Here is a 13,343-nt window from a genome sequence, read left to right on the forward strand (position 1 = left end):
TGTTAAAGATGAATATATATTAAAGAAGTCAATATACTATGTATTCATTGTTATGGGGGGGGGGGCTTGCTAATTTTTCCAAAAGGAAAATTAATTAAAATTCTTATACCACTATATTAAATGTTCATTGTATAGGGGGGCATTTGTTACACATAAACATCCCTCTAAAACAAAGGCAAGAAGCGGATATATTATAGGGAGCCTATATTTATTGTAAAGGGTGGAGGGGGTACAGTATATCCATACATACATGTATGGATATACTGTACTTCTCTTACAGGAAATGACAGTAGTTGCAGTAAAAGACTGATTTCGTTAGAAAGTCTGTAAAACCAAGGTTAAGTATTACTATATCATCATCGATATAGATCTGGTACAGTTACATAAACTGAACTTTGTGAAATCATAAAATCTAAGCTGAAAAACAATCACACTGAAGTTCGCTAACACAGATAGGCAAACATGGTACAGTGTATATTATATTGCTGGAATAAAGACCAGACGGAAGTGCCCGAATCCGTGCTTATTTTGCTTATTTCTCAGCAATTACACAATTTCTTCCAGAATCCTTCGGCACATATTTTTTATTCATATAAACAGACACTTGGGTGGTCATTACATTGGATTCTGTAAAAAGTCATTTTGAGATCGTTACCACAACAGCTGGCATTTATCTATAAAGGGAAATAGGAAACCAAGATATTATGTATTTATTGTACTGGTGGGCACTTGTTACACATGAACATTTCTCTATAACAAAATCAAGAAGACAATATATTATAAATCATATATTTATTGTACAAGGGGGGGGGACTTGTTAAAGATGAATATATTTCTACAGAAGGAAAACAATAATCCAAGATATTATGTATTCAATGTGGGGGAGTTGATAAGATGAATATATTTCTCTAAAAGGAAAGCGGGAAGACAAGATATCATTATACATTCATTCTCGAGGAAGACCATTCATCAAAGCAATTTGCCATTTTTCTTGCCCTTTTCTGAACCTCCTGGCCAGGCACTGGCTTGTCAGTTATAATGGATTATGCCTCTTCCAAATAGCAATATAATTTATGTATATCTATTCCTTGATAGTAGAGGATACAGTCTGCCTGAGAAGTCCCCCTGAACTAATAATAAAATCTAGCTGATCCCTGATATATCACTGGGGGATGATATGAAAAAAGGGGTATTGTGAATTGGGGCAATAATAGTTTTCAGAGGCTGAGAGTACAGGAATCATCATTTTATAAAACACACTTACACTAAACCCATTCACTACCGAATCCTGTAATTCATAAAGGCTTTGAGCAGGTAACAAGCAATCTCAGAAAGCTACAGTTTAATAAAGAAAGTGCCTTTTAGACTATCAAGCTCTTTATATATCATTGGGTTTAAAGATGGTAGAGGGGAGAGGTAAAGATGGAGATGAAAATAATGAAAAAGAAAAGAAAAAGACAAAGATAGCACAGATTATCAATAATCATTATTTAGATGTCTGATTTTCATTTTTAGTTCAGAGCTAATAAGAAGTTACCATGCACAAGTTTTTTTAATTTTTTAACTAATATCCTTTTAAGAATTGATTTTGCTGTAGTTTCCACTGACGTTCTCCTCTGGTTGTTTGCTTTTTATAGAAACTATGGAATTGCTTTCCTTCATGAGGAGCAGAATACATACATTTGCCTTTACGTATGCATGACTATAAACAAAACATATGGTGCCTTGTACTAGACAAATTTCTCATGAAACTCGTGACAAACATTAGTGTACCCCTTTTCCGTTACCTGCACCCCCGCAACACCTTTTCCTCATCTGTCTTCTATCTTGCGACATCGTCTCAAGAAGCACAAAAACACCTCATCGAATCTTATGATTATTCATGACCGCTGCAAAAGGGCTTTTAGCGCTTCTTGTTTTACCTGCCGCCAATGTCTCCTCCTGTCAACCAATATGTCTGTCAGTTTTTTCTTCTCCTTCCACCTTCCTTCAATCTCTTGTCTTACCTTTACTCTGCGCTCACTCGCCCCTCGCCAAAAAACAACTCTCTCAGGTTGCTCTGGGGGAAAACTAAAGGAGAGAGCCGCCCCTCCCTGGCCCCTGAGTAGATTCAAGAGATTCCGCAGCAAGATGGTGAGATTATGGGTTTATGTCATTCCCCTTACTTTTTCCAGCTGTTAATTTTACCAGTTTATCCCCTCTTCGCCATGTCCAGGAGTTTTCCCCTCCCCTCCCGTGTCTCCCTTTAGAGGGTCAAGTTTCAGTATCGAATAAAAACTTTCAAAATCTTATCTAATTATAGGAAGAGAAGGTGGCAATCAGTGGCCATCCACATCAAATAGGAAGCTTGAGGGAACCCTATTACCTTCCCTGGTGGGTCAGCTTTGGTCAAATGCATTGAGTCATCAAGGATGCCAACTGCCTTTCATTTAACTTTAGAGGGCGTTCTTTCACTTTATTGCCAAAAGATGTCAAATTGATCAGGAAGGAATCAAGGATTTTCTTGTAGGTTTGCTTGTATTTTGTTTTCATGTTAATGCACATAAGCTTGCACATAGTAAAATCAAACTTTGTTACAGCAGAACAATATTTCTCAGTTTCATAACATGCTAAAGACAAATTCGCAAGGAAAGAAACGAGACCAAACTAACACTAATTGACTAATTGAAAATGAAGTGACTAAAAACACACTGAATGGGATGGGAGTCATACTCTTACAATTTTTCAAGTACTATAAACAATGATTTCTCAATAAAATGTTAGGTTACTTTTCCCTACAAAGCCATGGATAAACGGCTGCAGTCTTTACCTTTTCCTGATGAAAAGAAGCACTTCCCTTTTCTTTCCCCAAATGAAATTGAATCCCTTTTATCATTAGAGCATCAGGTGAAGGATAAACTCACAGGACTCCATTAAAGCTTTATTCTGGGAACAACCCCCCAGGAACATGGGATCTGTAAAGCCTCATAATAATGTGGTAGTTATGAAAGCCACTTAAGATGCAGTGAGTATCGTTGAATAAAAGCCCCAAATTGGCAGAAATCTACCAAGCTACAAATCCCCGGCACGAGGTGTTGAGACAGATAAGAAGAAGACTTGTTTGCTTGGGCACCTGCTGTTTGTGACGTAAGGTGAACGACACGCAAAACATTACCCTGGAGGTGAAGGAGGGGCTTACCGACGGGCGACAACGCTACCTTGTCAGGAAAATGCAACGTGAGAGAAACGAGTGACACAAGAGCTATTTGGTGATCAGTCAGAGTAACACATACCTGTTCTTGCTTAATACGATGATGGGAGAAAGGGATTAAAAGACGGCGATCATGTCCTTGAAAATGCATATATATCTTTCAAAAGAACTCCATGCTTTCTCTTTTCGCCATTCCAAACGATTCTTTTCAAGTCATGAATAAAATGCTCATGATCAGGCTTGAAAATGCTGTTTTGCATGAAATAATCAAGCTTTCTTTATCATCCATGCTAAACATGATGAAATGATCAATAACAGTTACATTTGAATATTTGAAGGGATCAATAATGCCAGTTGTGGGAAATGTCAAGACAGCCATTTCAAGTTTTCAACTTCCTTTCACGTTGTTAAAGAAGTACATGTACAGCATAGTGTAAAGGTCCTATGCAAAAGCTTGCCCTTCAGATTCCATGAAATTTGAATAAAACGGTGAAATTTTCAGAACATTTGTGTGCAGTCCCACGCATGATTTCCTGTGTGCGGTGCAAGGTGAATATCAACATTGAAACACAGTTACTATCTTATCATTTTGGTGATTCCGAAATTTCAAAGGGAGCTCCTAATCACCTTGAGATGGTTTCTTCCACAATTCACAAAAGTCTGCAATCAATAGTTAAGTAGCAATGGCCAATCAAGGTCATCGTTGCATACGTGATCCATTCAAACACAGAGGAAGAACCAATCGAAATTGTTCTTTCATATCTGCTATCCACCTCATGATATGTGGCCCAAAATTTATGTTTATCCTTAATTACTTCCTTCAAGTTTTTGTACTTCTGAGTTCTAGCTGACAATCCTTTATGTATTCTGTGAGAAAGGCCTTCTACTAATCAAAAAATCCAAAATAGATCATTGCTCAGTAGGAAAAGATTCTCAGAAATTTATCTTGTCTCTCTTCTGAAGCAACACAGAAAATACTGATTGTCAAAAATAATGTGAATTCAGAGATTATGTGTGCTGCAAGTAGTTTCTAATCCTACATTTTCAGTGCAGTGATTTGATTCTGAAATGTCACTGTATAATATTAATTTTCCCTCCCACCTGCTCTAGCTGTATATCATTTTTTCATTCATTGAAACATATGCTTTTCATAAAACATAGTCTTTAATATGGACAGATCATATCATAAACATTTTGGATTTTACTTGGTATATCCACACATTCTATGAATATAATATAACAGTAGGGGAAGGCGGGGTAAGTTGTGACAGTTTTTGCTTTTTGCATGTTAGAATTGATATGATTAATAATCTTGTCGACATAAGTACCTTGCCTTGAAATTTAATTCTTCTGAAATATTTTCCACCTATATATAACTTTCTATCCCCACAGTGAAAGTCATCGTGACCTTTGAAAAAAACGATGTCAAATGGCTCAACTTGCCCCATATATGGGGTAAGTTTGAGCCACCTTCTGGGGTAAGTTGAGCCACAAAAACTATGTACAAAATGTAAGAGGGGAGAACCAGCATGTCAAATTTTTGTTTAAAGTCTTTTCACTTGCTAATTCTCTATAAATACTAACATCCTGTAAAAGGAAAAGAGCAGTCATGTAAATTTGCTCCTTTCAGCCTGCATTTCAATCGATTTTTATGGTTTGTTTGTTTTTTAAGATACATTACCATAGGAATTACCATGGCTCAACTTGCCCCATGCTGTTTGGCTCAACTTACCCCAGTCCGAACTTAGTGCGATAATTTTGTATCCACACATTTATTATGCATCCATCATATAAAAGACTATGACAAGAATGAAGATCCATACCTGGACTAATAATGTTGTTATCATGTCTTTATTATATTTAAAGACGTGTGTGTTTATGAAGCACTTATCTATTTCACACTCTTTTTTACTTTTTTGGCTGAAATTCATATTTTTCCCTCTATAAAACTACTTTTTGTTTCAAAGTTGGAAACAATGTGGTGGGGTTAGGGGTTATGCTATGGGTCATCAATACATGACACCACCACAATGTCTGACTCATTCATAATTGGCCTGGGGGGTGGTGGCTCAACTTGCCCCTATGCTCAACTTACCCCGCCTTCCCCTATCCTTGTCTTTATGCAACTATCACAAAAAGATAAAAAGTTGATAGCTAAAACTGATCTATCACTTGCAACAATTGATTGCAAGTATGTTGTTGCATCATCCTGTCTGGAACCAAAAGGGAGCTAAGTCAACGTCAAGTTAATGCCTTCTTTTGTCGATCATGGAAGCAAAATCTGATTGAAATAAATAGGCCTTCTTCTGCATCCCTCTCTTCCCTCTTAAGCCTAAGCACTTGTCCGAGATAAAGAGAACATTACCCCCTGTGGAGGTGTGTTCCACTTAAGAATACCTGTCTGTGTACCTTCGGCCTTTCGGCAAGATTACCTGGACGCAGCTACTTCAAAGCTCGGCCGGACAAAGGAGTCAAGAAAAACAAGATTATCAGAAGCAATTTAAAATCATTATAGACTCCCAAACACATTAACCTTATTCATCCACACCCTTTAGGTGAGTGATAGAATTAGATGATAATTATCATTTAATAAGAATTGGGACATGAACAGTGGCTTATCCAGTCAAATAAAATGGGTTTACCCCACTTTGAACATTTCTGTTTTGGAAAGAATCTTTGATGCAATAATAGCCCCTGTAATCACATCACCCACACACCTAGCCCAAAGATATATCTTTAAACGTCCATCAAGGGCCCAGACAAACAAGCCGCTTATAGTCCCAAATAAAGGTAAATAAGCCACCTTGCTCAATAACAGTTCTACTTTCCCTCATTTCCATCTACCTGCGCAAGGCTCCGATTACCCAAGAGGACAGGTACGACATTGCAAGGCGAGACAAGAGCTTCATTATCGCCGATCGTCTCAAGTTTAGATGAGGGCCCCAGTCGCAGGCGGAATCCGGCCTACCTTTCCTTTACCTGTGTTCCACCGACCCCATCCAAGATGTCGGTTAATCCTTTTTATGATGCAGAACCCACTTCCCCCTGGAGATTTCTACCTGGATGTCTAGTCTTACAGCGTGACATTTCCAAGCGAAATTTCCATCCCACACCATCCAGAAGTATTTCATAAAGCATCTCATTGGCAAGTTTCACTCACAAATCTGCTCTGAGCCATTCAGCTGCAAGGATTTCAGTAGCTTGTTACAATGGTCAGTGCAAATTCATTATTTTCGTCTGGTGAAATGCTCCCTCAGGGAGTGTTTCAAGAAAAGTTTGGTCAAGTGATTTTCCCTGACAAATTTGCTCTGAGCCAATCAGATGAAAGGATTTCAGTAGCTTATAACAATAGTCAGTGAAAACCACTGATTGTTTGCTTTATGAAATGCTCCCCAGGTCTTTCTATTCCATCAAGTCATTGTCTGTCATCAACGCTTTTCATATTATTCTGTCTGGCGATCTTGTCATGCCATCTCCTATGAGTTCCTTCTTGGGATGTTGTGCGAAATCACTTGAATTTATTTTCCTGTCCAAGGGTTTTCGCTCACAAGAGAATCAATTTCTTGGAGGAGCGATAATGGGTACTTGATTTCAAATATCATTTTGCGACCTTGAGACCACCCTAAGTCCCTCCAGTCCCCTGTAGCACAAAAAATAGCAATCGATCATGGGGCTGGTTTCTATGATTAATCGCACTGATAATTGTGTATAATCAATCGTAAAAATTAGCCACATGATCAATTGCTATGCTTCCTGTTACAGGCCTCTGAACCGAATAGTCAGAATATGAGCAAGTTGTGACGTTTTCAGCCTCAGTCTTGGTTAATAAATTACTGAAATTGCATACTTGGTATTTCATTATATCCCAGCGGAGTTTCACAAGTAAAAAGCATGACTAAAAATTGCACAGTTTACATTCCCAGTTATTGATTGTGAGGGCATTTATTGGAAAGGCCATCCTTGGCAGGGGGCCATTTTTAATGACACTCTTTCAAAATATTCTTCATAAATATTTTGGGGGGTCTTTTTTAGTTTAGCCCATATTTTTTTTTATTGTTTCACATTCCACAAAAACATACATCCTGAACATAATTATGGGAACATGATGACAAACAATACATAGTTGTAGTGTTTTAGAAGGAAATACAATTACGTGAAATATGAGGAACCTATTAAAAAGCAAAGCTTGTAGACATACAGGTTCCAAGAAAGAAAATAATCAAGGATTAAAAACTCCCAAGGCAATGAAGCGAGATAAATCAAATGAAAAAAATTATCAATACATTATAAAGAGTTCTACATGATAGTCACTCGAGCAAGGCGTTTATCCACTAGTGTACGATTGTAAAAGAAATATTTTCAGCCTACAATTAAAAGAATATAAAGAGGGCGCCTGAATTATATGGGTGTCTAAATTGTTCCAAAAGGAAGGCCCTGTGAAAGGAAATAATTTAAGGGCAAGATATGATTTAAGGACAAGATAAAGGACAATGATTTAAAGAGAAATGCCAGTAGTTGCAGTAAACACTGAATTCATGAGAGAGTCTGTAAAACCAGGCTTAATTGTCAGTATATCATTGAGGATCTAGATCTGGCACATTTACATAAACTGAACTTTGTGAAATCTTGAAATCTACGCTGAAAAATGTTCACACTGAAGATCACCAACACAGATAGGCACACATAGGACAGTGTATGTTTATTGCTGGAATAAAGACCCGACGAAAGTGACAGAATCTGCGCTTATTTTGCTGATTTCTCAGCAATTACACAATTCCTTCCAGAATCCTTTGGCACAAATTTTTTATTCATACAAACAGACACTTGGGTGGTCATTATATTAGATTCTGTAAAAAGTCATTTTGAGATCGTTACCAAAACTGGAATTTATCTCTAAGGACAAGATATATGAAATAAGACTGCCTGACAAGAAGACCAACTGCTTATATAGACCAAGTGAATTTACAGTAAACCTCTGCTATCAAAATGGCAACTCTACGGCATACAAAAAAAGAGGAATGAAAAAGATTATCATATCTGTCAAACGAAGAAAGGTGCCGGGAATAACCCCAAAATCCACACATCACCTGAATATTTTCCACCATCAATACAACCATTTTTGTAAAAGAAAAATCAGATCTTACATAACTAGCGCCAAAGGTCGCAGGAAACCCGTCCAATTTATCTAATTTTGCCCTCTGCGAATGGGGATGTGTTTGGCCTTGTACGTGATTGAGCCTTACTGGGGTCAATTGCTCTGGATTCAAATATCACACTGTCTGGAGCTTATTATAAATAGATGAAACCGGCTCCGTCTACTTATGGCTTTCCTCGCTACCCACAATGCATCAGCAGATGATCGGAGGCAATTCCTCACAGGATTTGTTCATCTTTCTCCCTATAATTCTTTTACAAGCCAGCCATATACTGCCGTGAAAGTGAAACAGCGCAGTCTTCAAGAAATGGAAATTAAATTGAGATTATTTCTACATTGCATCGTCACTGACTGATGAAGAATTCTAAAAACATTGAATTTGCAATATAAACAACATGAGTGTGGAATGAAAAAAAGGGCCAATTTCTGCACTCCAGCAAAAGATATCCAGAAGAGGTAAAAGTATAGTAAATAGGATCAATTTCTTGAACACACTGAATGCTGCTGATGAAGTGATAGCTCCAATTAAGCTGGGAAATGATAGTTGCGATATATATCCTCTGACAAAAGGTGTTACATAAATCATAATTATTATTAAAAAAGAAAAGAAAATTTGTAGTCTCACGTTGTGGCCTTGCACATTACAGTGACATAAAATCTCATGCACAATTTTACAACCAGCTTGGGACATGGCCATTGACGTCTTAACAAAGTCTAACTTTATTCAAAATTACCCAATCCGTATGTGACAAAAAGACATACACCTACTCTCAGAATTTTCTTTAATCAACCTGAAAATTGTTTAAAATATGAAGCAAACAACCATTGGTTAAAAAAATATCCCAATTCACTTTGCATGCATTTTCTTTCATCCAACAGTAGGTAAGTTAATACTACTTCATACTAATTCATACTACCGCTTGCACCAATTTATTTATGACAATTCTGAGGATGCATAAAAAAGCTGTAAGAATCAGATTGTCCCATTTAAACACAGACCTGGCCACAGAGGATTATCTATTGTAACAATAGAATAGTCCTCCGTGGACAGGATCCTGCACTAAAAATCATAATGATATGACATTATTATTATCCCTCTTATCACACCATTTCCTAAAAGTCATTTGTAACTTTATGAAGATCAAGCTTAATGTAGATCAAGCTCTATTAAGATCAAGCTTTATGAAAAGACTCCCTGAAGAAATTTAACAACCTTCAAACAACCAAAACCAAGATAACCAAGAAACGGATAAATGTCAATTCAACCAAAGTGCATGCCTACACTCACGTCTGAATCTCAAATAGGGTAGGCTTGGGAGTTGGGGTGGGAAACAATGAAATGTCAAATAAACTTTTCTCACCTTCCGTTATCGCGTCCGACACCCCAGACTCGGATGCTGCACACGTGCTGGGAGTTGAGGATGGTGGAGTCGTTAGGGTCCGTGAGTTTCAGGTACTCGTCCTCTAAGACCATGTACATGTCTTTACCCTGGGGGGAAAGAGAAGAGGAGGTTTGTAGATGGAATTAGCAATGATGGAATGAACAAATGAACGAATGAATTATTTGAGAGAAGAAAAAATTATGATCGAGTTGTTAGGGTCCATGAATTTCAGGTTACTCGTCTTCTAAGACCATGTACATGTCTTTACCCTAGGGCGGAAGAGAAGAGGTGGTTTGTGGATGGAATTAGTTGTGATGGAATGAAAGAATTAATGATGTAGAGAAGAATGAATGAAGAGGTTGTTAAGGGTCTGTGAGTTTCAGGTACTCAATGTTTTCTAAGACCACGTACATGTCTTTACTCAAGGGGAGAGAAGAAGTTAGTGAATGGGGTTAGCAATGATGAAATGAACGAATGAAAGAATGAATGATGTTAGAGAAGAAAGAATAAAGGTGGGTTGTTAGGGTCCATGAGTTTCAGGTACACATCTTCTAAAAGCATGTACATGTTTTTACACTAGGGGAAGGGTAGAGGATAAGGAATTAGCAATGATGGAATGAAATACTGAAAGAGTGAAAGATAATAAAAAAGAGAGGATGGTGGAGTTTTTATGAAATATAGGTCACAAGAACCAAAGGAGTCACCATGTTCGTGTATATTCTGCTACAATATGAGGAGAGGAATATGTATCATGTTAGTCAAAAAAAACTTGACACCTGACAAATCTCCAATTTAAGAAAAAATATGTCATAAACACATACATATTTATATGGACTGAAAGAGTATGTTTTCCCAAATAATTACCATGTGTTATGGCTTGATCAGGAGGTATTCTTTGCAGTGATATAAATTTTAATTTGCACCAAAGTAAGGCATGACTGCAATGTATGAATTCAAATGTCAACGATGTCATAATCCTTCAAGGGTTGCATTCAAATCCATTTCAAAACACATTTTCAGTAATTACATTATAATTGTCTAATAAACACTTTTTAGTATAAATTCTGAAGTTAATTTCATTAAAAAAGGGATTTGCAATATGTTCACTATCTCATGGAGGATAATGACATTATTGGCATCTGGGGTTCATTCACTGCATTAATGCCTTACTTTGGCGCAAATCAAAATCTACATCACTACAAAAAGAATACCTCCTGATCATCCAAGCATTAACACATACCCTATAAATATGGTATTGAATTATTTGGGAGAAGATACTCTTTCCAGCCATATATAATGATTATGCATTTCTGACGTATATTTTTCTTGAATTGGGGATTTATGAGGTGTCATTTTTTTTAACAATGTTAGAATGAATGAACTAACAAACGAACGCACGGACGGACAGACAAATGTGTGAATGAATGAATGAATGAAGGAGTGAATGATGGTCGGTTGGTTTGTTAGAGTTTGTGTGATTCCTATATTCAGGTAAAAGACAGCAATTACAGCAAACGACTATTTCATAAGAAAGGAAAATCAAGATTAATTGTCAATATATTTTCATACACCTAGATCTGGTACATTAGTGTAAACTTATCTTTGTAAAATCATGAAATCTGAGCTGAAAATCTATAATTCTGATGATCACTGACAGTGTATTAATTTTGCTTTGAAAAAATACCCGATATTTGATGTAATTCCGTTATTATTTTTCTCATTTCTCAGCAATTAGGCATTTTCTTCCAGAGCTATTTGGCACATATTTTTTAATCTATACATACACACTTTGGCGGTAATATCATTGGATTCTGTTTGAGCTCACTTTGAGATCGTTACCACAACTGATATTTATCTTTAAGCTACGTTTAAATTTGTTTTAATGAAGAGAGATACAAAGAGATTTATTTATGAACGGATTAAGCAATGGCCGGATGAGCAATGGATAACTTAATGATAATAAAGGAGATGGTAATAATAATAATAATTTGTTAGGGTTTCTGAATTTCGAATACTCTCAGGTACACCATTTATGTTCATTCTTGTGAATAACAACATTGGCAAAATATTTTATCAAAGTTAAACATCTAGAAATAGCTAAGAACAATGCTTATTCTTTTAATGAAAGAAATTAAAAGCATGCCACATCCAGATGGAAGTGTGCACAGTGACCCACTTTTAATTCATTTGTCTGGTGTTTTTTTTATGAAATGAAATCTAAGCTAGATATGAACATCGTATGGCTAAAATATATATATATATATCTTGGCTTTGCATTACCGGTACTAGAAATTCAAATCCCCTTCATCAACCACATCCCAATAATATAACATTTCTAACTATTTCAACACTTCTGCCTTTTATCACTAAACTACAACTTTAAAAATCCATAACTCTGACATTGATTACTGTAATTTTGCCAAACATTTGTTTGTCTCATATTTCCGATTTGAATGCAATCAACTGTGTCGCTGTGAATCCTCCTTACACACGTGCCAATGACTTTGGCGACAAGGAGAATGAAAACCTTTGGAACAAGATAGCATGTGTGAAAACAGAAAATTCAAAGAAACAGATCAACGAAAGTTTGAGAAAAATTGGACAAACAATGAGAAAGTTATGAGCTTTTGAATATTGCGATCACTAATGCTATGGAGATCCTCAAATTGGCAATGCAACAAAGATGTGTGATGTCACTTGTGAACAACTCTCCCCATTACTTTAGTATATACTTCACTTAAATTGCCTCTTTTATCATACCTTCCAGTAGATCATGTGTTCTTTCTATAGGTGGGCATGTAATACAGATGTTTAAAGAATACATCATTGGTAAAGAGTGTGTATCACCATATTAAAGAACAAGCAAAAAGAGACATTTGGAGGGTATTTTATAGTCCATCAAAGGGAAAGTTGTTCGCATGTGACATCACACATCCAACGGGAGGATCTCAATAGCATTAGTGATTGCAGGATTCAAATGCTCATAACTTCCCTAATATTTGTCCGATTTTTCTCAAAATTTCCTTGTTCTTAACCTGTTTCGACACAAGCCTACTTCTTCCAAAGGTTTCATTCCCCTTTAACAAATAACAGTTTTTTTCCTGATTCATTGGAAATATATCAAAATATTGGTGAACCCCACCCGACCCCCATTTCCAAGGAACAGCGATCAAACCTAATCAAATCTTGTCTTGTGATACCCCTTCCTTGAGGCTATAGGTCACCCATCACCTAATTCAAGATGGCCGCCACTTTCATTCAAGACTCATCCAAGATGCCAAGGTAGCCTAATTCGAAGTGTCAGTCATACAAGTGCTTTCCAGAATAAACAACATTTTCTGTCGATTCTGGTTCCGTTGCAATAAGTTGAGTAAGATCCTCGGCAGTGTAGCATTCTGCTGCATTAACGTGGTAAAATGAACTTAAACCACTTTTATACGAATCATTTGTTGTTCAATGCTGACCCTAATATTCTCGTGGGAGGGAGAATAATCGACCCCCTCAGCATTTTTTTTAAATGTTAGAAATGCTATAAAGAATATTCACACCCAAAATTTGCAATATAGGAGCTTTATTTAGTGCATCAGAGCAGAAAGTATTATTTAATGAATAAATT

At 36.6% G+C, this 13,343-nt stretch overlaps 1 protein-coding gene across 3 annotated transcripts in view; it reads right to left on the minus strand.

The window, feature by feature from the left end:
* The window catches only part of LOC121410338 (amyloid-beta A4 precursor protein-binding family B member 2-like), a 79,928-nt gene that overhangs the window by 33,246 nt on the left and 33,339 nt on the right, over positions 1–13,343 (minus strand). For all 3 annotated transcript variants that reach the window (XM_041602376.1, XM_041602367.1, XM_041602359.1), the window contains exon 4: positions 9,707–9,834. In XM_041602376.1, the coding sequence (XP_041458310.1) occupies positions 9,707–9,834 (128 nt within the window). The remainder of the gene's footprint in view (positions 1–9,706; positions 9,835–13,343) is intronic.

This window comes from Lytechinus variegatus, chromosome 1, assembly GCF_018143015.1.
Source record: "Lytechinus variegatus isolate NC3 chromosome 1, Lvar_3.0, whole genome shotgun sequence".
Lineage (NCBI taxonomy): Eukaryota > Metazoa > Echinodermata > Echinoidea > Temnopleuroida > Toxopneustidae > Lytechinus > Lytechinus variegatus.